The sequence below is a fragment of the Xiphophorus couchianus genome, chromosome 15, assembly GCF_001444195.1.
Source record: "Xiphophorus couchianus chromosome 15, X_couchianus-1.0, whole genome shotgun sequence".
In the NCBI taxonomy this organism is placed as follows: Eukaryota; Metazoa; Chordata; class Actinopteri; order Cyprinodontiformes; family Poeciliidae; genus Xiphophorus; species Xiphophorus couchianus.
In genome coordinates this window covers 20,339,064-20,364,388 of record NC_040242.1, presented here as the reverse complement: position 1 = coordinate 20,364,388, position 25,325 = coordinate 20,339,064, and the positions used below count along the sequence as shown (strand labels likewise).

Below are 25,325 nucleotides of genomic sequence, written 5' to 3'. Positions count from 1 at the left end.
TTGATGTTCATGTTTCTTGAAATAATCCATGAAAAATTATATTTTGGACTTCAGTTCTGATAGATTAGAGCTAATCATCCAGAAAATAAAGAGACCAAGCTATGAATTCATGTAAGCTTTTCTTTACTAATCATGCCAAATAAATACAATCAGACCCTTCTGTATTCTTCCAGATACACATCAACACACGGTTACAGCAAGTTCAAAAATCCATCCCGTTTCCTCCCCAGTTACAGTACAAACATTTAGACGTTTTAAGTCAAGCCAGGATAAAGCCTGCCTTGTTCGGACACATTTCATTCTCCTGCATATTCTATTATGGGTTCAATTCATCTTCAACATGAAAAAGAAACAATCAGAGCACAGAGACACTCGCCGAGCAGACAGACTTTGACATTTAACCCGTGGAATCGTAACAAATTGTGAACTGAGGTTAATCACTGCTTTGCATTTCCCTTTGTCTTTTTAGCTTCACTGTATATGAGAACTCTGTTATATATGTGTGCTTTTGAGTTGTGCTTAATGAAAACAAGAGTGCAATCAGTGCTGTAAGTCGAAGAGACTTCAATGAATGTAATACTACACTACACAAACGTTTCACAGAGCCTGGTAATGGCAGATGAACCCTTTACTTCTTAAGCTTTTTTTTCACGCCCTATTTCACAAACAACACTGGAAGAGAAAAAAAAAATTCATACTTTTTTGGTGGGTCTTAACCATGAACAGCTTTTGGATTTCCATTTGTTGTGTTGGAGCAAAGCTCCAGGGATTTCTTTTGTTTTGTTTTGTTTTTCCAAGGCGAGTTCGTAGAACGTCAATGCACTCCTCATGTTTACAGAGCTAACAATTCAAATTACAGCTCCGGGTTCCAGAGTTGCAGTCTCATTGGAGAGAATTCATCTTTCTGTCTGTGTTGCTGCAAAACCAACATACAGTAACGAGAGAAAATAAACTCGGGAGAGTTTAATTTTCTCCTTTCTGACAGAAACTGCGAAGAAGAAAAAGCTGCAATTAGATTTTGCTTCATTCTGCAACAAAGAAGAAATCATAGCTGTTGAACACTTGTCGGTGTTAATGTCGTCACCTACCCACCCACCCAGCCTACCCCCATCCGGTTTCCCTTAGAGAAAGAACGAGAGAAATCTACATCAAGCATTGGCTAAACTTTGTACAGCATAAGAAGTCTTACATCACACATCAAATTTAAAAGCCTTTCTTAAAAGCTCATTCAAGTCACTATTAAGTCCTTTATTTCTCTTCTTTTTCTTTTTTTCCCCTTTCTGTCTCTCTTCTCGACTCTGTCGAATCTATCGGCACGCCTCCTCCTTCATCTCCTTGTTCTTCCTGACTTCCTCTGCGTGCTTATCCTGTCGGACAAAGACAGACACCGAATGAGGAAAAACACACAAGTCATTACCATTCATGAAATCATTTGCGGTGATGACTTGGACCACAGTGGAAGCACAGCTTCCTTCAATGGTAACAGTTGTGAGGATAGATATGGGCATTAAATTCACCTGAGGAACACACAAAAAAACTACACTATTTATTTCCCCCCATCCAACATTGATGATTATAGATCCAAGCCTCTGAATAATTTTTTAAAGTAATGGCAAGTCTGCTCTAGGGTTGTATTTACATTTTAAGACATTATCAACATTAATTTCTGGTTCAGTGTGTCTTGCAATAGTATTCTACCCCAGTGTTGTATAGTAACAAAGTAAAAATACTTCACTACTTTACTTAAGTATATTTTGGAGTACTTCATACTTTCCTCGAGTATGAAAATTTTTGATGACTTTCACTTTTACTTCACTATATTTCCGAACTTAATTGTGTACTTTTACTCCGATACATTTTCAATGTGTGGTTTAGTTACTCGTTACAAAAAAGCCAGAGAGAGAAACAAAGTGTTTTGACCCCACCTACTGATTAGCAAGTAGCAAGCAGGCTACCGAACAAAGTCGGTAGCCTACTTGCCTGGGTTTGTTCATCACCTCCAATAGGATACACCTGTTTCGCTTCTCCCATTAAACACAAAGCAAGTCTCGCAATCAGCAGCAGCCACATGGAGGAGGAGACGGAGACCACAACGACTGCAACTACGTCGGACACGGCTCCAGGGGAACCACCAGCTGGTGATGAGAGCCCATGGTCTTATTTAAACACAATATACTCTTTCGTGGGTGTTAAAGATTCGTCGTACCGCATGCAGTGTATGTTATTCCTGCCCGAAGATGTGGAAATTCTATCTTACAAAAACTCCCCGTCCAACTTGAAGAAACACATCGAGGTAACGTCTTATGAAATGGTTATAATCAGTGTTGTATAAAGTACTGAAATCTCAGAGTCAAGTAAAAGTACAAGTACCTCTCCAAAATATGACTTTGGTAAAAGTCCAAGTCACTGACTGAAATGTTACTTGAGTTAAAGTCTTAAAGTATCTGAAACGTCTTGTACTTAAGTATGGAAATTACTGTAAAAATGGATGTACTCAAGTAATGTAATGAAAAGTACAAGTAAAAAGTAAAACAAGGCAAATGCAGAATGAATGGCATAATGACCAGTTGTGTGCACCACCTACTGACTGTAGCATTGACTGATTCACTGATTTGTGAAGTAGAGTAATCGTAACAGATCTTTTTCTTCATGTTGGCCGCATTTTCTGTACTATTTATTTTTCTCATTTTCAGCACTGACCTTACTTGAAGGGAAAACTTAAGGCTTACAAAAACTTTGTATTTTCTGTCCTAGAGGGTTTACTAAGAAGCTGGTTCAGTTGTAAAGCAGGTTAAGTTAACCTTATGCTATAGGTAAAGCACCTAATTTTCTTAACTAAATGATGCCTGCAGGTATATCTATTAGCAGGTTTAATTTTGACTGCACTTGGTTGGGTACATTATTTTAAGTGTATTTGACAAGTTTACCAAAATATAAAAAATGTCATTCAAACTGCATTTGCTTTGTTTTACTTTTTACTTGTACTTTTCATTACATTACTTGAGTACATCCATTTTTACAGTAATTTCCATACTTAAGTACAAGAAGTTTCAGATACTTTAAGACTTTAACTCAAGTAACATTTCAGTCAGTGACTTCGACTTTTACCAATGTCATATTTTGGAGAGGTACTTGTACTTTTACTTGACTCTGAGATTTCAGTACTTTATACAACACTGTTCTACCCCTCTCAAATCTAAAACAGCACTGCTCATACAGAAAAATCAAAGTCCCACAAACACAAATGCTACTCTTACCCATTTATAATATGCTTCTTCAGGGCAGCAGTCGCATAAAAAAAGTGATTTGTATCACTGAACAGCACACAGTAACTGCATTTAAAATTAAACATGATTAAATGCAGCGTAGGAGGTATTATTCATTTTAAATGCTGCTTGTCAGACGCCACATGGCTAAAGATCTAAAAATGGAAAAGTTCAGATTTTGAGTGACAGCGTTGATCTGTGATCACGGCTTAGTCATTTAGGGCAACTCAATATTTTCCCACTGCTCTGAATAAACCACATGCCTGTGGGTGTTGAGAGGTTTGTCTTGATTAACAAGTGGTAAACCAGTTATTGAAGTAAACTTTGGCATTTCCTTAATGTTCATCTTTTTCAGATAAATATATGTGTAATTTAGAAAGCAGACTGAAAGAGTGAGAAAAGTTTTTTTTAAAGTCAAACATTTGCCGTGTGATACACTGGAAGTCCAGAATTAAATCCAGAAGATAGACAGATTTTTTTTAATTTTTTTTTTAAGAAAAGCTCCTTTCAGAATTAGTGTTCAGGCAAAACTAAAGTCAATTTGAACCTTGTGCTGCAGAGCAACATGAATTTGGCAAATATTGAACAGTTTTTTCAACGGAAACTCAGATTAGTCAGCGCATCAACCGCATTAGAAAAATGAGCAGAAAATGTGTGAAGCCAAATGACTGGATGAAGCTTCAAAGAGCGTGTAGAATTCCACAACAGGCTGCAGGCTTTCCATTCAAAACTCTTGGTGGAAAAACATCAGACCCTGCTGTGATCTCGTTTCCCTCTTGTTTTGATCAAGAACGCTTCACATTTCTTCGGATTTGATTATTTGTTTCATGGGGAAAAAATGTAATGAAATACAGATTTCCATTTAGGGATTCGTCTCTGCTTGGAAGTACATACATTTGGTCAGACCGCGGCCTGCTGGGTCCTACCTTCTCCTGCAGCCTCTCAAGCATGGCCGCCAACAGGGCCTCCCTGTTTTCCTTGTTGGCCTCCATCTTCTGCTCCAGCTTCTCCTTGGCGTTCTTGATGAAGTTGTTGTTCTCCTCGAAGGCCTTCTGGATCACCTCACGCTCGTGTTCCCTCTTCTCTGCCAAGTGCTTCAGTAGCTCAGCTTCCTGGCACTAGAGGGAGACAAAGGACTTCACAGTAATTTCCCATTATACATGTTTGTTTCTTCTACAAACCGAATCATTCTGTCGATGGACAAAAATGTCTCTTCCTTGGTGTTTGTTTCATTGGATGGTTGTCTTTGTACTTCTATGTCCCTCTTTCTTTTCACCCCACCCAAGGTTTCCCTCTACTTTCTGCTTCCTGTTCTTTTGCTCTTGCGCAGCAACAAATAACTGTGGTTGAAGGGATAGTTCAGGTTGTTGAAGTGGAATTCTGTTGAAATCAGATCTTGGCCAAAACAAAAGTAGACTTTGGCCATCTTAGACCAACTTCTGTCAAAACATTGCAGCAGACCTTTAAATCGCAATCAATTTTGCGTTAGATGGTTAATCACAAATACGATGATAGTTGGTTACCTCAAAAACCACTGTAGTTAGCCGTCTCTAACAACAAATGAGTACCGCAAAACAGATAGTGTGCAGTATGCATTGGAGGGTATCATGACTTAACTGGCTCATGAGGCAAGAAGAGATTGCAAAAATAAGTTGTCACTAACTGCATTGTAAGGAGTCTGTCATCAGTGTAAAATAGATCCGACCAATATTTTCATGTATGTCTTAATCCAAACTCATCTGAATCCACAAAAGCAATATCATTTTTTTTTGTATTTTCCAAACAATAATGAATATGTCACAAATTTCAAACAATATTTTTATAGTATTTATGTTTCATATAAAGTAACATAGTTCTGTTTTTTTACTTGTCTAGCCATTTCAGATTTTGAGTCTGGTATCTTTAAAAACCGTGAATGGACCCTTTAAACGTTTAACTAATAGGAAGGTGGTAATCAGATGGTAAATTTCCTGAATCAGCTTTCTTGCATTTTTGTCAAATTATTTGGATCTTGTCTAGTAGTTATATTTATACACATTTATTCTACTGGGTACTTTTTTGTGTGTGTTTTATTTTGGACATTTGAAATGTCCTCCAATCCCCTTGTGGAGTGTTCATTACAAAATTACAGTTTATTAGTCGTTGACAGAGCGATCTTGCATTATTATGCCATTTCACTTGAATATTGTTGCAAAACAACATTATCGTAATAATTTATGGGACTATATATTGTCCAGTAAAATTTGTTGTTGTTGCAGGCCTAGTGGCAAGTTTTAGTTGTTGAGAATTACAGACTTCATTACCATTTAATAGGTTTTTACTATCAATTTATAACTCTTTTTATCCCCTTTTTAAGTCTTATGGCCACATGAGTCATAAGATTTAAAAAGCCAAGTGGAAAACTACACTCTGCTGCCTGCAGGTTAGACATGAACTGGTCATAGCCCACACCTCAAACCCTAAGGAGTGCTGGCCCAGATCGGTTAGAGGCGGCCATGACGCCATTTCCTTTCTGGCCCTCACCTTTCGTCTCTCTTCAGCAGCCTCCAGCTTCTTTTGAATTTCTTCCAGGGAGGGGTCGCGGCGCTGCGGCATGGAGGTGTTGAGTTCTGGCAGGCCATCAAAGGACGGCGGCTTGAGGATGACCTCAAAGGCCTGGCCCGATGTCCGCTTGTTCAGCTCGATCACCTCCACGTCTTTCATGACACACCAGCCCAGGTCCACCGCATCTTTTGCCGTTTGATGACATTGTGTTGGAATAATGAATCAAATAGTGACATTTCTAACAAGATATGATCATCGTAGCGCTAAGTAAGAAGTACATTTTTATTGGATTTACAGCGCATACGTTTTTAAGATTACCATAGAATAAATGGTTTGTACCTTCTGCTTTGTAAGGGGAGTTCTCTGCAGTCTGTGGGTTCAGGCAGGAGCAGAACAGAGACACCAGGGGGAGCTCTTTGACCTTCTCTTTATAGGCTGAGGACACAGATACACACAAAGACCGGTTTACTTGTACTGGATCATGTACAAGCATTTAAAGAAGTGATGATGCAGTCCTGCGTTGCTGCGACAGCGATTAGTCACTGCCGCTGACCGGCGTATCTCCGATAGGCAGGACGAGCGTGTGAGGGAGCGGTGAGGTGAAATGAGTTTCTGCTGCGACTGCATTTACCTGCCAGAGTCATCTTGTCACTGCGGATGTAACTCTCTGGAGAAACCAAAGCTCCGTCTCACTCTGCTGGGGACACATGCAGACACAGAGACACGGGAGGCTTTAATGAGGCAACCTCAAAAGGTCACGCAATGAATCTGAGATGCAACGAGGGAGGACAGGATTAAACAACCTACAGAGCAAAACCTTTAAAGCTCCGCATTGTCCTAGTGCTGTTATGTAGCTTTAGGTTTGGTCTCTGTCGGTCAGATACTTTCCCTTTATCTTAGTCTTGCCAAACTGACCTGCAGGCATTAGGCAAACATGTTCAGTGGTAGAGGAAGTGAGGCCAGGATCATCGACAGGTTAGCTTCCTGTGTTCGGATTAGGCAGTTCATCTATTCTTGGATTGTAACTTTGCACGTTTCTACGTATCTTAAGAAAGACGAGGCAGAAACTTAAAGTTGGTGACGACCTATGTCAACCAATTAGACCTTTCAATTTCTCTAGCCACACCTAATGTGGATTACTGCCGTATGCATCACATAATGTAATGACTTAAGTAGAATTTCTCTGTCAGCTTGTGGTAGTCTACAATCATCATGCCCCGCCTTAAGAAATTCGAGATCTAATGAGAAACGAGGTTGTAGCTGTCTTTCCATTTCAAATGTGCTCAAAACTTTGTCAATATTGCTCTAATTATGAAACAAATAAGCAATTTCACAATTGCGGTGTTTCCATTAAGAAACGCAGTGAAAATCACAGGTGAACAAGTTTGTTCACGCAATAAGTCATTAAAAAACATGACCACGTCATCATCTTCCAACTACTTCCTGTCGTTTTCTTCTTTGTAGTTTGCGACTGTAGTAACATCTTGTTGATCATGTGACTTGTGTGATGTGAATAAAAGTGTTTCCATTGCAATTTTACAAAATAGACCGATTTCAAGACAGCTAATAATAAAAGCCCTCCCCCAACACCAAACATTTTATCGAAAAACGTGTTTTTTCAAAATTGCCATGTTTCCATTAAGCAAATTTATTTTCATATCGTCAGTGGAAACACAGCTTCTAACGTGTACCTGTCTGGAAAAGGTTACAAAGCCATTTCTAATCCTTTTCAGGCTGAGCACCACATAACCCATTTAACAATGAGAAGAACTTTGAACTAAGCTACAACATTTGCTTGGAAAGCTGATACAAGAGGGTTTCATTGAACAGTCCTAATGTAAACTCTACAACAAATTCAGAGTTTTTGATTGGTTGGTAATTAGGAAAATTTCAGAAGTTAAAGTGTGCTTGTTTTAGCCAATGGGATTGTGTTCTCTTATAGCTTGTTTGTTGCTTTCCCTTGATCCAGCATTGAACTTTCCATGCTTATCAGGCTTCACAGTAAAGTCCCAACATCCTATTAAACTAACAGCAGGTAAAACATATTTCCAGGGGCTAGAAGGACATGTTCTCTCCCCAGCCTGCTGTGTTCTGAATCAATGAATCACAGGCATGAGACAAGCAGCAGATGAAGCTGTAGATCTGAAGATGCAACAAGTAAGAGGTTGGGATAAATAACAAAGTGTGCCACAAACTGTTTTACCGTCTGCCTGAAAGGTACCTTGAAGCTGCAGTGTGGCATGATTACTTCCCTGGGATGGCAAAATTTAATTCTATTCAATTCTTCATAGTTTTCATAAATAGGACAGAAATGTGTGTAGCAAGACAAAGAGGCAGCAGAGAATCAAATTGCCGGATTAGATTTCATAACCGCCTGCTATTACTTTGTCGTTAGAAATGTCAGATGGTGCCGTCCACTGTTGTACAGTCTGAAAGAAAATATAAATCTGTCTCTTTCAGTCTGTTTTTTCTCTCACTTCTTTTCAAATACTTCAGCAAAAGAAAAGTATTGTTAGTTAAAAATCTTACTTGATAAAAATGGAAAATCTAGTCGTGTCCCGACTGCTTCTTCTGTCTCGTGTAAATATGCAATAAAGAAATTATCTTGAATTCTTAGAGCTAATATCGCTTCTGTACAAGCTTTTTTTTTATCATGAGTGATGCAGCAGAATTAGACTCTCAACAGAGAAAACAACTGATTTAATCAACCGATTTGGGCTTTTTTAAAAACCAAACACCCACTACAGGCAGAGCCTGCCAGAAACCCAACTGTTCCACTAAAGTTAGTTTAATTAGGAGAATTATTTGCTCCAGTAAATCACATTTCACTGACAATACTGTGGTTGAGTTGCGCTAGTTATTTTATGGGGCTTAATGAAACACATGGTAAAGTGTTAGAGCAGTGTTTCTCCAACTTAACCCATTTAACAAATACTCACGGACCACTTAACTTGAAATTGACGTTCAAAAGAATTGAATCGTTGTGAGAAGCCCTTTATTTAGGCTTGGCTTCCTCCGATCACGTAAGTCGTGGCTTCTTTTTCTTTTTACCGGTATCTTCAGTTTTTGTTTTGAGTGATCCCGTTTTAAGCCACTTATCCATTGTTGTTTTTAGCAGAGTTACGAGTTAAGGCTTCATGCTATTTTTAACACAATTAGTCTGGTTTTTTATTGACTCATTGAAAATAAAAAGTTTAAAATTCAGCCTATTTGAGGATTGCACCAGTTGTAAAAATACAAATGATAGCCCTGGTAGCTTTGTCCACAGTCTTAATAGTTTCTCCTGCTTGTGGGTGTAGGAGTATCTTAAGTGAAAATAATCAGGAGCCTCCACAACTTATAAACCAATAATCTGGCAGCCATTTCAGTATTCAGACTGAAATGGCTGAAAGACTGAATACTGTCAGAGGCTTTGTAAACACTGAGAATATGCTCGCTAGCTGACCGTTAGCCGAAAATGATGCTAAAGTTAGCATTCATGAAGATGTTTTTGAATGGTGGTAAATTAAGGGGCTATTTCATAGTTTTCTAACGAGTGTGGACCACATTTGATCATCTAAGGTTCAAATTACGAGTGGTCACACTTGAACAAAAAATGTTGAATGTAATGTCTTGATATGATTTATTTTCGGGATCATAGGCTGCAGGCAATTTGGTTTTATTTGAATTGAAGTGAATTGAAATAAAAATCTAAATTGGGCTATTATGCAGTCCTACAGCCACCACTGAATGCGTAACACACATCAGGTATTAACAATTTAAAAAAGAAGTTGGTGCTGCTGACAGTTTTGTTGGGTCGGGTTCGGTTGTAGTCAAACCCCCAAATAAGTTTCTGCTCAGCCTTCGAGAGACAAAAACACAACATTGTGGAAAATCTTCATCAATTCTGACTGAAACTGGGTTGCAGTTTCAGTTTCAGTCATCCTGCAGCAGTTTCTGACAGCAGCAACAGCTTTAACTAACCTCCTAGCTTCTCAGTTAGCTTGACTCTGTTAGCTTACCCAAGTAACAGAGCTAGCTATATTACGCAGCTAATATATTATTTAATTTAGTTAGCTTTATCTTTAAAGGCCTAGCTCTGTCAGCTTACTAGCTTTTTAAGCTAACAAGCTAACAAAGCTTTGTAAGCTAGCTTACCAAACCAAAATGTGGCCTCCAAATGTGACAAGTAAAAGTTCAACACGTCACATTTCATTATGCTCTGTTAGCTCTGCTAACTAGCTAGGCTAGCTAACTTGTTCTGCGTCTACTATCTCAGCAAAGGGAGATAAATTGCCTTGGCCTTAAAACACGGCTTTGCAGGAGAACATGTGTAGTAGGAAGACCACCAAGAAGGAGAGCAAACATGCTGCATGGCACACCCTTACATGACCTGCCTGTCATGGCTCCCAGTGGGACAGACACACACAAAAGGACAGCCCTGTACACACATACTAATCAGGCCGTAAGCATGGAGCTTCGCTGCACTGTTGGAGTGCACACACACACACATGCACACACACACACACACAAGATGAACACACAACAGCATCTGATCCTGTGAAACCACCCAGGTTGCAGATCAATGCACTGCTTCCTGCTGGAGTCAAGGCGCTCTGTGTGTCGCCCATCACACAGAGGAAGAGAGCAGCTTCTCAAAGGCACACAATGGAGGAAGGCAGGAATTCACTCTGAAAATGTCTGCTAAAAGATGCATACAAATTAAAAACTAAACTCAAAATGTGACAAGTTAACGTTCCACACGTCACATTTCATTAATTATTAAAAACAATGGAGGAGAAGCCTGCTGTAGATGGGCGGGGTTTCCCCTTTGTACTATATTGTTATTATTTCCAATGTAAAAATAGGATCTTTAGCGCAAAATATAAGACAATCTGATTAAAATCCCATGCCTGAACCAACATACCTGGATAAAACAGCTGCAAAGGGAAAGTTTCTTATAAGACAACGCCACACCCCTGAATCCTGAACCTACATTTTCAAAAAACGTCAACTTTTCTTTCCCATTTGTTTTATTTTTACATCCAAGTTATTAGATTGCAGGAAGGACAAATATGGACTCTGTTCCAAACAAGAAAGAATCTTTTTTTTTGGGAACTAAACATTGTTATAACTTGAGAAGTGTCCACGTGTTTAAAACCCAACAACACTAGGAGTTCTTCACTCTTTACGTAGAAGAAATTGTATAAAAATCACTTGCTAAATGAATCCAACGAGGTTCGATTATATTTTCTTTTGCCTGTTTATCTACAGACTTTTCTGGAATTCTTTGAAGATATGTTTTAGAGAAATATGCAGGAAATCATCGGCTGTTTTTAAAAATATATATTTTAACAAAGTGATGGAATAACTGGCTTGTGCTTCTCTCTACACCTTGTTTGGTCTATGCCTTGTGTTCTTGCCACTGAAAAGAATTTAAGAATTTATCGATTTCCGTACTTTCCGTTTTGTCTTGTCTTGTTTTTATTTATTTATTTTCTTTCACCATTGTGTGTGTTTTTTCCTTTTTTGACTCGTGTATGGAAAGGTTAAAAATGGGAGAAAAATAAAATAAATATCGAACATCTCAACTACATCCAAATATGATGCATCTTCATAAAATTAAACGTCGGTTAGCAAACTGATTTTTGGTACTCTTTTGCTTCCATAAGTGCATTTTAGATGCATGAGGATTCTCGTAAAGAATTTCAACGGGGGAATAAAGTAGGGGAAAAATCCTGAACTTTGACTGTCTTTTCCAGCCTTTCAGCTCCCCTCTCCCTTCCCCCTCTCTGGAAGGACAAGCTGTGTTTTTACAGATCAATAATAAATGACAAAGGTTTCTTACCTTCCCTACTCCCATCGCATGATGAATCCGTTCCCCCCCTCCATCACCTCTTTACGCCTCTCCACTCTCAAAGACGCGGACTCTCGGTCAAACTATCCAGCTTCCCTATCAGAACCCCAGACTGACCCCAGGTGTGTGCAGATGTGCAGACTTACCCCCCGTCCTGTGGCTGCGGTCTCTTGCTGCTGGAGGTGGATGGACGACTGTGGTTACCCCCCCAGGTCTGGGTCTGTTGGATGCAGGCGCCGGGCAACAGCATCAGCAACAGTATCAACGCTGCCTAAATGACATCACCTTGGAGACGCTTCATTGGTCGGCTGCGCTGCCAGCATCCAGGCCTGTCGGCCAATGGGAGGGTGCAGGAGGCCGGTGGAGGGAGGGTCGTCGGCTCTTTGTGTCGTACCGCAGGGCGGGTGCTTTATTGCATGGTGCAGGGTGGGTGTGTGTGTGTGGGGGGGGGGGGGGGGGGGGGGTGGACTGAGCAGAAGGGAGGTAGTGTGGGAAATCGGTAAGGAGCGGTGTGTGGGGGTGCGCGTGTGTCTCAGCAGGAGACTGGGCTTGGAGGCATGGGAGGGTATAAATTATTTAGGTGCAGATGGTAAGTAAAAGGAAGAAACGGAAATCTTTTGGGAATGGATGAGACAGAATTTTACATCCTGGAACAAATTAAACTATACGTGTAAAAACAACAACAACAACTATCTAAAAATACACATGGCTGCTTTAAAATATTGTTTAATTACAGCCAGGTGCTCACTTTCACAACAAACTGAGACACAATCTTCAATTTTCCCCGACATCCCAATTTTTATTTAAGCTCATAGTTTGAACAAAGCTTTTTAAAAAAAATACTTGCAATTCTGAAAAGTGTGGCATGCATTTGTTTTCAGCCTCCAGTAGTAAACATTTGTAAATTCTCCTTTCCCTGCAACCTGCATGTCCGCCTGCTTTACATGTTTAAAGATTGAAATATTTCACTATTCCGGTTTGAAAGGATCGTTGGTCAGATCCTAGATTCATGACCGTATGTGTGCGAGTCTCTCCACTAATTCCTAATTATATTTAGTCCTGAACTTTAACTGGACCATTCCAGCAGGCTTTTCCATTGTGGCTGTGGCTGAATGTTTACGGTAAAACCTCGAGCCTCCACTCTGAAGTGTTTGGTTTTTGTCTAACAGGTTTTCTTTTTTCTGTATGAAGCTGAATTCAACTTCCCAGCTTTTCCCTTACTCCTTTTTTTTTTCATATAATCACTTAATCTCTTTCTCTAAAATCCTACACACAAATACTCCATTTATGGTAATGTGGTCAAAAAACGTATTTTTTTTTTTACCCCTCCAGGGGGTCTTTTGTGGGCTCTAGTGTCCCTTATATCACAGTAGGTTGACAGGAAACAGGGAAGGAGAGGGGGGAAGACATGCGGCAAATGTCGTCGGGTCCGGGAGTCGAACCCGCGACGGTCGCGTCGAGGACTCAAGGCCTCCAAATACGGGTCGCGCTAACCGCTATGTCACCATGGCACGCCCCCAAAAAACGTTTTTGACTGTAAATTTATTAAAAACAGAAGCCCAGCTTATTGGACCTGATTTGGAAAGACACACCTGTCTCTGCCAGGTCTACGTTGTTTCTGAGTCGAATCGTGACCCTAAGAATCGGAATCAAATTGCTGGACGTTTAAAGATTCACATCTCTAGAAGCATCTAAAGACATCGGTCAAGAAGTTAAACCGTGGGCACAGATTGGTCTAAACGGACATTAACCCTAAACATCCTGCCAAAGTGGTTACAAAGTGGCTTAAGACCAACAAAGTTAAGGTTTTGCCTCCTGATCTCAGTCCGAAGGACAAGTTGTGGGTATTCTAACCTTTGACCCATCTAGCAAACAGAAAATAATTCTAACTGACCTAAAACAACAGTGAGAAACTAAAAGTTAGATGCATTTTCATTTGATATATGTAACCAAATACTTTCCTTTTTGCCATCCAAACTTGACTTAAGACATTAGAGCTTTTAGGAGAGCGATTGAAGCCGATCCCAGTTGAAAACCGTTAGCCTCTGTGCGCTAGCTGCTCTCTGATCCCGCATTCAGCTCACACAGCCCACATGATGTCACCACGCCGTCCGCCGGCCGGCGACACGACACAGGAATGAGCACGAGGTGGCATCAGGGTGGGTTCCGTCGCAGCCGCCTGCTCTGCTCCCCACCGCCTCCCTCTGACGAGAAACGCACGTGTGACTCTAAACATTGCACACATCCTGGAAATGAGATCACTGGACGGAGAGAGAGAGAGGGAAGGAGGGAGGATCTGAGGGAGTGGTGGAGGAGAGAACAAAGTAGAAAGGGCAACAAAAGGGTATTATAAAGAAAATAAATGTGGCAGAACACATGTTAAGATAAGGAATATATAAAAAAATATATATAATATCCCTGTTAAAAGGAGAAAATCTCATGTGTTTGCCCCAAATGTGGACCCGACATCTAACAGGTGAAGTGCACCTGCTGCGTTCATGCACTGGTTTTGGTTTTGTTCCTCTTTGGCTAATTCCTGGAAGTAAGTCTTCTGTTCTACATCTAAAGTTTTGGGCTGTGAGATTTGACTGAACTAATCCTCCCCCATGTTTGGAGTTTCCCAGAACTGCCAGTTTCTAACAAATAATGCTCTCATTTTCATCATTAGTTGCCCGGAGACCTATCAAAATAAGAAAAGATAATATTTACTGTCCAAGGTTCTGGAAATAAATTTTGTAAAGTTTTTCTTAAAGGGGTGGTATTACATAAAATTGACTTTTTTGAGCTTCACATCGTGCCATAATGTTATTCCCTCATCAAAATCATACATGTAGTGTTGCCTTGATTCTTTGATGCATGTTTGAGAAATCCTTTAATCTCCATGGCAACCATTCAGCTGTGCAAAACGTCTGGGCGGACATTGCTCCGCCTTCGAGGATGAAGCTTCTCCCCGGAGCTGCAGTTTCCTGACATCAGAGCTTCTGCCTGCCCTCCCCACTACTCACAAACTCTGCTCCTTCAGACTAGCCAGCAGCAATTAGACAACACCTAGAAGAACTGTGCATCTGCTGAGCTCATTATAGGAGCTAATTCTCAATGCAACGCTGGTAAAAACGTTGTTAAAGGCTTAATGGAGGAGCCATGATGAGATGACGTCCTGAAGGCAGACTTTCAGAAAGAGCAGTAGCTTCTTAAAGAGACAGAGGCCCAATTTAAAGGCATTGAATTACAACATCAGATTTCTTTTAAGTCATATTTGGCACATACAGCATTTTTATAACTGAAGGTAACAGTGATTACGCTATATAAAAATGCCGTAGGTGGCTGGAAAATACATAATACCACGCCTATGATCTCTCTACTGCAATTTTTTTTTCCATAGATATTTGTGGAGAACATATTAACATCATAGTGTTATATGAAAAAGGCATTATTCATTTGTTGTCTTATTTCTACTTTGTGTAAATGTTATTTACTCAGTTTAGTTTTGTGTCTGCTGTCTGAGGACTTGTTTGTGAGTTAAAATCTGTTCAAATTGAATAACTATACATTGTTTTGTTCCATATCTATCAAAAATGTACCTTATAATCAGTTAAAAAAAAAAAAAAAAAGACATTTGAAAGAAAATGAGAAAATCTTGGAACACAGACCGGCTCTGCTACAAGTCACTGACACTCAAGTTCAACAACACCATATTAAAAGTGCAGAGGCATCAACATCCTGAGCTCTGTTGGAGTTATGGCTCCTACATCTGCCCACGCCCTCTCTCGTCTCGCGAACCCCGGTGGCCCTTCAAATCATAAACAATAACCCTCCTGTTATGTTCCGGGTCAAATTGACCCGTTTTAAAGTTTGAAAATTTTCTAAAAATAGTTGGAAGTATTTTTTTTGCATGAAACTTTTCCTATTTGTCTTAATAGGTGAACTCTACATATCAATTGAAAATTTATTAGTTTTACACATTTGTACCAACCCCTAGGTCTACTTTTTACACAGATACTGTTCGGGTCAATTTGACCCGGCAGTCAGGTTAAAGTGCAAAAAAAGATTAAAAAATGTCCAATTCTATATGTTTCCTTGCAGCTATGAACCATATTTCACCACACAAACACCACACACATCCATGCACACCCCGACACACACAAGCCCACTTTCTCACTATTCTCTTTACTTCACTAGGAAACTGCGAGAAAGCAGGTGTTCACACAACTTTTGAGGAGAACTTCTTCTGTTCCTGTGGACAAACTCCACCCACACTGAGTGACACTCAGCAGAAGTGGAGGGAAACATAAATACTCTCTGCATGACTCATTTATCTTGATTTTAATCAGTGGGTCAATTTGACCCTGAACAGTTTGTGTGTCTCATGTTCAATTATAAAGATCACCCATTGAAAAAAAAAAAAAAAGTGTAATATAAAAATATTCACCAAAAATCAATTTCAAGGAAATTATAGTTTTTTTGTGTCTAGGATTTATTCAGTAAATATTAAAAATGCAAATTCCATTTTTTATGTCCAAATGAGTAAATGTGTAGGTTGTTGTCATTGATCCTTAATTTGGGAGAAATAATAAAACATCATTGCACAAATATGAATTGAAATGGTTAGTATTGGAGTTAATAATCAGATAGAAAAATGTTTTGGAGGAATTTTTTGGTTTCTGACACTATTGCATGATTAAACACTCCCCGGGTCAAATTGACCCACGAACATTATTGCTGTACCTCAGAAACGAACATAACAGGAGAGTTAAAGCAGCAGCAGCACGCGAGCTCCGATGTAAAATCTGACATCATCTTCCCCCGCGTCTCTGGATGAGATCACCAGCTTCTCCCAACTTCTGCCTTTTACCCACTCTGCTGCTGAGTGGAGTTGCGTGAACATGTGAGTGGATGAACGTGGGGGAGGGTGGGGAGTGAAGCTGGTGGGACGCGCGCGCGCTCACCAAGGTGTCCGATGCGGAGCAATCAGATTAGCGGTAAATCGCCCCGCGGTGATGGTTATTGAAGCTGACAAGCTTTTTACTCCAATTGAATCGAAACAGTCAGAGGCTGACGTCACGAGGAGAGATAACACACACACACATACATACACACATTTACAGAGTGATTGTTGGAGGATTTGAAAATGATGAAACGTAAGCAACTATAGTTTTTTTTTAATTTTTTTTTTTTTTTTTTACCACTAATTAGAATTAATACTGATGATTAAGTGTCACAGTGCACCCAGCACCCCGCGGGGCTGTCTTGACCTAAATTCAATCTAGTTATCATTTTTTGGCATCTTCTACTTGTGGAAAAAGAAAAAAAGAAAACAGAGAGAGAGAGAGAAAGGCCTTTCTCAACTTCCTGTAACCATAGCAACAGAGAGAAGACAGTTACCGTGAGAAAGAACTGAATGTTAATCCAGAGAAATGCTCTATCTGCATAGACGGAGCCGAAACCTGTTCGTGTCGTCGGAACTTTTTCACATTTGGTTCCGTCGCATTCGAGGGTTTTAACTTTTTTTTTTACACGATGCGGAACCCCCCCCCCCCCCCTCCCACACACACACACACACACACACACCCGGAAGTATCATCTCATTGTGTCAGGAAGGAATCAATAAGACATGAAGATGTTTTTAATGCGCAGCCACAGATTGTAATTGATGGACGAATGATTCAGCCTTTTAAGCGAATCACTTAAAGATTAAAAGCATCGATTGAATTAAAAATGGATTATATTGGATTACAATTATTAGGCAAATATGTTTGGATGACATGTTGTGTTTACACTTACTTATAGAGAAACTCGACTCTTTAAGAACATCCTAAGCATTCATTTTATTTTACAATCCTAAATGTAGGATTTAGGCAGAGGAAGCAGTGGAAGCATCTCGTGATAATACACACTCTTTGCTCTTTGGCCGCTTCAGATGAACTGTTGTGGAGTCTTGTGTTGGTGCCATCTGCTGGCCATTTTTATGCATGGTCTCTATAATTTGATCATGTTTAACTTTCTGGTGATACATTACGGAGCTAATACGGAAGCTATCCCATCAATAGACATACTTTAGGAGAATAGATGACCCGTAAGTATTAATGTTGCTGCCATTTTGTCAGAGGGATTGTTATTCATACTTGCAAAATAAATTTTGACCAAACAAAAGTTGGACTAAATCCACTTTTATAACTATTTCTGTATAAGTGAATTAAACTGAGTGATTTAAAACGGTTAGCTTAAATGCTATATAAAGACCGTTGTTGTTACCGTATTAGTTGTTCTGATTTATTATCCATCTTTTATCTCAATAATCACCAGAATTTACTATAAAACAAACGTACATGCAATGAATTATGTGAGAACCCTGTTCATTAAAATGAGTTGGATGTAAATTATAGCTTTAAAAATATCTAAACATTATTTTCCAGCTTTCCAAGGAAGTTTACAACGAAGCAAATGCAGAATCCGAATGATCTCTACATATGCATCAAAAATAACGGTAAAAGATTCAACCAATAGATATTCAAAGAAGCCTGACTCACTGAGCAGTTAAATCTAAATCTCACTTTAACGCAGATGTTGGTCCATCCGCACTTATTTGAACCAATTCAATGTTTTTCAGTTGTTTACAAACAAAATGACTGTGACAGAAACTTTTTGTGAGCATTAGTTTCATTCCATTAATCCCCCACTATAACGTATATTCTTCATGTGTCAGCTTAGAAAATAAAATGTTTTCACGAACCTTTACAGTCACATAAAGACAGTTGCAAAGTCAGCCTTCTGTCAGCTGAAGAACATCTCCGGGATTGAATGACAAATGTTGCAGCAAGATCTAGAGAAACTCATTCAGCTTCTATCCACCACAAACATGGAACGAACTTCCAGAAAACAGCAGAACAGCTGAAACGCTGAGTTTCTTTAAATCAACACTAAAAACCCAAATGTTTAGAGTTTGCCTTGATTAATAGAAAATGGAGCATTGATCGACATATTGGATATGTATTTGCTTGATGATTTTGATGATATCTGACAAAATGTACTGTTTATGACTTGCTTCCTAATTGGCTACAGATGTTCTATTCAAATAAACCTGACTTGACTTCAATCCCCATAAAAGGTCTGTTTGAAAAAACGTCCCTCAGACATGAGACGTTGCTCTTATCCTTTCTCTGTTTAATATCTTCCCATCAGTGACAGTGGTGATATTGGGGTTTAATTGAGATGTGGTGACCATTTCCTGGCTCCGGTTCTTCCTTCTGCTGCTGGTCTGGAGGCAGAGCAGAGACAGATGTTGGTTTCATGCTGGTTCCTGGTGGCTGGGTCTGTTGCTCCCCTGCAGGATAACTAATGATGGCGACATGTTTGTTAATCGCCTCAGACAGTGAGGAATGTACTTGGCTGCAGCCACAGTATCTCCATGTCATGACGATTTATTAGTACTGATTTTTTTTGTTTTGTGTCTATGTAGGAGTTATAGTATTTATGCATTTGGTAGCTTTTATGTGACTCTTTTTTAATCCAGTTTACAATGACTGATTTCTAAAGTCATTTTTGTTTCATCTAGTATCAAGCAAATATCTAAAAATTCACATCAACCACAACAAAAAATGACTACTATATTTAAACTTTCTCTCTACAATGCATGTGTAGAATAAGCAAATTGATAATTCTATGGTCAAATCTTGAGGTCCAAACCTTTTTATCAATTGTAGCAGAAGAGCGCATACAGCCTCAACTGGACGGAGCAACTCGCGACAAACAAATATATGCACAGAGGTTTTAGAGAAACTGGCAAACGCACAAAATGACGTAGACTTTTGTGCTAGTAGATCACAGGAGCTACTCTCAGTCCAATGCTCTGGTTTAATGGAGAAAAATTGTTGTGTTGACTTCCTCAAGGCGGAGAGTTCAGCAGAGCAGCAGCTTCTTAAAGAGACAGAGGCCCAATTTTAAGGCATCAAACAGCAAAGTCAAATATCTTCTAAGCCATATTTAAGATATGGAAGGTAACATAGTTATTTAATCATGCTATGAAATTATTATTTGCCTGGAAAATACATAATGCTGCCCCTTTAAGAGGGCTTCAACCATATGTGTCTGGTAGGTCCCTAAGGGTCTGAGACCTGAGTCAGCTAACGGTTTCCCTTACTAAGATGAAAACAAAAGGAGACAGAGCGTTCTGTTCAGTGGCACCCAACACTCTGGAACTAGTTGAACTTTGTGGTCTCTTTTAATAGGCAATTAAAAAGGTGTCTTTTTAAATCAGCTTTTTATTGTATTTATTTCGGTGCTTTTGTTATGCAGTGTTGAGTCTTGTGAAGCATTTTGCGATTTTATATCTTGAAACGTGTCCTATAAATGCAGCTTTGCTTACTTTCCGTACCTGACGTACATTTCCCTACATTTCCTGAACAGAAGCAGGAAATGATGAGTGAAGCAAAGGTAATGAAGAAAGTTCAGTCTGGTTATTAGATAGGTCTAGTTTTTAGTCATAGCCTTGAATTTATGACAATCATTTGTTGATTTTATTTTATTTTTTTACTTCCTGCTTTTTAATTTTAAGAAACAGTTGGTAAATATGTGTGAAGTCGCAGCATATCCTCCACATTGTTCAGATCAGTTCCATATTTCCCAGGAGCTCTGTCACCCTCTGCTGCTCGTAAAAAGGATGACATCACTTTCACCCAGCCAGAATGGACTGCACGGAAAATCCAATGACCTGAAGCCTCCAGCTTTGTACTTACAGCCTGCGCTGCCTGGAAGCTATTTCTAATGTAAGTAATGAGGCACGACACCATTATCAACCCCATCGTTAACAGCTCTTGGCACGAGAACCTCCACAAAATGGTAAAGCTTACGCCAGAACATAAAGACCAACAAACACAGTTACAGCAAACGCGGCGCGGCACCACAAAACCAAAATTGCTGCCTGCCTGCTCCCATCACACGCAAGTTCTGCCCCAACATCTGCTCCGGAGTGAAGGTCAGAGCTCTCCCAGACGAGCTACACCATGCGATGAGAAGGTCTCTCTGCAGGCACCTGTAAAGTTGAATCGTAGCAACATTTACACGTATACCTTTTCACACACCTTATGTGTGTATGCGTGTGTGTGTGTGTGTGCGTTTGTTTGTAATACCTAGTGGGGACCATTTTCCTGACACATACTACATTGTGGGGACCCGCTGCTCCTTGTGGGGACCGAAGTCTGGTCCCCACAAGGGGAAACGTTGTTTTTGGGTCAGATTTAGGTGCTTGTGTGTGTGTGTGTGTGTGTGTGATTATTTATTTACCTGATCCTGCAGCTTAGTTTGCACTTCCTCTGGACCCAGTTTTATGTCCTGACATGTTTTAATCTGTTTTTCTTTATCATATGTTTTATTGACAGCGAGCGGTTTTGATATGAAGCTGAATGTTTGTTTTAACAACATCAGCACTTTCCTGTCTTACCAGTTCAGTAAAAAGAAGACCTGGATGTTAAATACATGGAGGAAGAGATGAAAACAGAGAAAATGTATTTTAAACACAACCAGACTTTAAATCATTTTTATCTTGACAGAACTTCAGCAACATTTTCTGTTTTAACCAGTAAAAATAGTTGATGGAAAATGAGAAATGTGTTCACAGATTAGAGTTGAGTAATTAAAGATTTAAATTATACAGATTATTTTATTTTACAAAATATTTTATTTGAAGAAATGCATAAAATATACAATGTAGCTTACTTTACTTTTGGTTTATTAGACTTATTTTTTTCTTACATAATTTGTAGGCTTTAACTTACTCAAGATTTTTTATGTTTGCAAAATTCAATTTCATTTTATTTTACACACCTTGTTCCCATAAATAATTGATTTATTGCGTTTAAGAATGAACAGTATAGAACATTTAATCAGACTAGATATTGTATAATACATTTAAACAGAGTTGGGCAGTAACTAGTTAGATTTAAGTGTGATATTTTGGTTTCTTAATAATTAATTCAATTTATAATGCCTTTTATATCAAACTGAAATGTCAGAGGTAGACCAGGGATCAAACTGGCAATCCTCCAATTGCATGGTAAACTCCTACAGCTGATGCCACCATAATTTATGAGAGGCCTTCATTAAATGATGTATTTGGGATTATTTAATTTTATGTCAACCATAGATTTGTCATACATTAAGAGAACTGCATGTTAGGCCCTGCTGCTTGGATATTGCTGAAGTTGGTTTCCAAAATGCAGCTTCCAATTCAGGAAATGGCTAAAGGGCAATTCCACCTAATTTTTCCACTGCTGTCAGCATCTTTAATTTACTCTAGCTAAAAAACTACAACACCTAGACTATCAACTAATAGTAGAATATTTAAAACCAAGTGTGGGATTTGTGAAGCTTCAATAAAGAGCAGTTATAATGTTATCCGAAGCATAAAAATTGTGAAATCAACTTTTAGTGAAGTTTCATAAATCACACCCTTGGTTTTAAATATTGTTCTATTAGTTGAGAATAATCTCGTGAGGTTTTCATTTTGTTATTGTGTTAAACAGCAGGGTTTACAGTTAATGGAGTTACTGTTATTCGTCATGTCGACAAAGAATTATCTAGTTTGTATTTCTGCTTGATCCTACAGCATCAGCAGCAAGATGCTTTTAACTCTCTCCCTGCAGGTGAGCGCGGCTCAGGATACCGTGGTGTCCTGAACTCACCACAGTATTAACAGTCCCAGTGCACTAGCTAAGGCTGCTAACTAGCAGGTGCTGAGAGTCCTGTAGGCTTGGTTCTTATCAGGATGCGGCTACAGAATAGAGACAGTCTTTGAAATCAAGTTTGTGGCAGAAACTTTCTGCTATTTCTGCGCGTTCAGGAGGAGAAGGACAACACATTTCTGCATCACAGGTGAGCCCCTTTCACAGTTTGAACTGAAGTTAGCTCATTTTAACCAACTGATGAAGAAATGTTTCCCTGAGCCATGCTGTTTGCTTTGCAGCTAAACATTCTTGCTGTATGGAAAATTTAATGCCAATTTTCCCAAACGCAGCACTTTGATTAATGTTTCTGTAGGAACGACTGGACAGATTTAGATGCTTCAAATATTATTGCAGGTGTACTTTAGACTGCGTATGCTTAAAGATATTGTTAATGGCAGAAGCAACTTTATCAAGTTTGGTTCAGTAATTCACTTGAATTACTTTGAGTGTGAAATGTTCATGCAGGCAAGTTAAAACTGTGAAGAACACGTTAGTTTTTGTTTCGATACTTTGGTAATACTTGGAAGTATAAAGCTTGGCATCAGAGCTAATAATATTTCATATTTTTCTTTAACCTCTTGACTGTCACCTGTCCAAAAATACTTGCATTAAAGTCACTGGGTCCATGATAGTTAATGGGTTTTAAGATAAGGAAATTTAAATATTACATACTTTACATTTTTTCTCAGTTTGAGTGCATTTATCAGAACAGAATTTAAATTTTTAAAACTACTTGTTACTTGTTTGCGAACTTTTGCTTTGTTTCTGTTTTCCAACTGCAGAGACGAAACACCTGAGTGACAACATGTGAGTTCAACCTGTGACTGAGAAGACCATGTCCATGTTGCACAGCCTCCTGAGCAAAGTCTGGACTCAGTGGTTTGTTACTCTCAACCCAGAACCAGAATCTTTTTATCATGTTTTTCTTCTACAATAGGTTATCTCTCATATGGACTGTAACAGTCTTTTGTACATGGACACCTGCTGGGTTTTTTCCAGATCTCAGTAATACTGTGAGGATACTGGACAGGAAACTATTTTAACTGAATTTTAAATAGAAATTGTTTCCTTAAGTGGATTACTCATAGTCTGCACTTTGTTTAATTTGGACTTTTTTTAAATTTAGAACTTTCCATATTGAAATGCTGACAAACTACATTTCCTTGTGTGTTTTACTGTAATTTTTATGGTAAAATTCTGGTAACCACAGCTACCAATAATTTACTATAAAGTAGATTGTTTTTACAGTAAAATGTCAATATATCATACAGTCCTGCCATGTTTTTCACTTATCTAGACTAATGTTTATAGTATATGTTTTGTTTTTTTACTAAGTTGCATAAAAAGTTTACAGTTCTGAATTGCTAAAGTCTCACGGTTGCCAAAATATTACACCAAAATACAGCCTCAGGAAGTACAGCCGTATTTACTATGGTAAATACGCTGCCAGTATTTTACTGTATTTTAGGAAATACTGTATTTTACCATATATTAGGAAATACGGTAAAATAGTGGTAGCTGTGGTCACCAGACATGTTCCGCATAAAGACGGTAAAGTTCTGGCTACCACAGTTGCCAGTATTTCACCTTAAATTAGAGCTGGGTTTTTTTTTTACAGTGTAGAACTTTCCTCCTCTGTTTGGAGTAAAGTTTTATCACAATATTTTGTGGTACTATTGTGATGATGATAAAAATGACAATAATAACTATTTATGACGTCTTTTTTTTAGGTGACTGTATGACTGCATGACACAGCATTCACAGCACCACAAACACAAATACTGCAATGTGCATGACAGGAAGAGCATATTTTCAGATTATTGAACGAACAGTGGACAAAACAGTAAAACCTTGTATGAATATACAGTGTACCACAAAAATGAGTACACCTCTCATATTCCTGCAGATATTTAAGTATATCTTTTCCTGGGAGAACACTGACAAAATGACACTTTGACACAATGAAAAGTAGTCTGTGTACAGCTTATATAACAGTGGAAATGTATTCTTCCATCAAAATAACTCTATATACAGAGGCAACAAAAGTGAGCACACCCCTTAATGAAAGTTCCCGAAGTGTCAGTATTTTTGCGTGGCCAGCATTATTTACCAAACCTGCCTTAACTCTCCTGGGCTTGGAGTTCACCAGAGCTTCACAGGTTCAACTGGAATGCTTTTCCACTCCTTCATGATGACATCATGGAGGAGTGGAAATTTGGGGCATCCTCAACCTTCCGCTTGAGGATGCCCCAAAGCTGTTTTATTGGGTTTAGGTCTGGAGACATGCTTGGCCAGTCTATCATCCTTAACCCTCTGCCTCAACATGACTGTGTGGTATGGTAGCTGCACAGCACTGGAGAGGAAACAACTGACATGGGTGGTGAGAACAGCGCAAGGCATTGTGGGATGCCCCCTCCAAGACCTGGACTCCATTTACACAGACCGGGTCAAGAAGAGAGCTGGATCCATAGCGATGGATTCCAGCCACCCGGGCCACAGACTGTTTGTGCCGCTGCCATCAGGCAAGCGGTTCAGGAATATACGGACTACAACAAATAGACTGAGAAACAGTTTCTTCCCCACAGCCGTCAGAGCCATTACTCCCTGCTGTCCCCCCCTCCCACACATATCATAACCTCGCAGTCACACATACATATCCCCCACCCCCACACAGCCATATTGTTCTGCACTTTGCACTGTCACATCATCTGTACTTTGCCATAATTGGACCTGCTGCTACTTCTTTGGTGTGGTTGAGTGCCTTTAGTTAATTTAGTTGTATATATTGTTATTATTATTATTGTGTGTTTGCTTATTTATACTGTATATATTTGACCTTTTGCACGGGAGCTGCAATGGAAATTTTGTTGAATTCTGTTCAATGACAATAAATGCTATCTAATCTAATCTAATCTTCAATAAAGCAGTGGTCGTATTGGTGGTGTGTTTGGGGTCATTATG

At 39.2% G+C, this 25,325-nt stretch overlaps 1 protein-coding gene across 4 annotated transcripts; it reads right to left on the bottom strand.

Annotated features, from left to right (window-relative positions):
• Positions 1–106: 106 nt before the first annotated feature.
• Positions 107–11,929, bottom strand: stmn4 (stathmin-like 4). 4 transcript variants are annotated; one of them, XM_028040564.1, is made up of 6 exons: positions 11,793–11,929; positions 6,442–6,507; positions 6,150–6,245; positions 5,790–5,995; positions 4,193–4,384; positions 107–1,367 (listed from the first exon to the last, which is right to left on the bottom strand). In XM_028040564.1, exons 2-6 carry the CDS (start codon positions 6,452–6,454, stop codon positions 1,308–1,310), a joined length of 567 nt encoding a protein of 188 aa, XP_027896365.1. In that variant the 5' UTR covers positions 6,455–6,507; positions 11,793–11,929; the 3' UTR covers positions 107–1,307. The 4 variants fall into 4 exon arrangements, with proteins under 4 accessions (XP_027896365.1, XP_027896366.1, XP_027896368.1 ...); XM_028040565.1 differs by having other exon boundaries at positions 6,442–6,504; positions 11,793–11,919; XM_028040567.1 differs by lacking the exon at positions 11,793–11,929 and adding an exon at positions 11,638–11,659 and having other exon boundaries at positions 6,442–6,504.
• Positions 11,930–25,325: the final 13,396 nt, after the last annotated feature.

What these genes read in the sequence shown, in the direction of transcription:
- stmn4 (XM_028040564.1), bottom strand. An exon ending in CTCCCCTTACAAAGCAGAAG is followed by an intron (nt 5,996 to 6,149) that starts GTACAAACCATT and finishes AAACGGCAAAAG; the next exon opens with ATGCGGTGGACCTGGGCTGG. An exon ending in TTGAGAGGCTGCAGGAGAAG is followed by an intron (nt 1,368 to 4,192) that starts GTAGGACCCAGC and finishes TTTGTCCGACAG; the next exon opens with GATAAGCACGCAGAGGAAGT.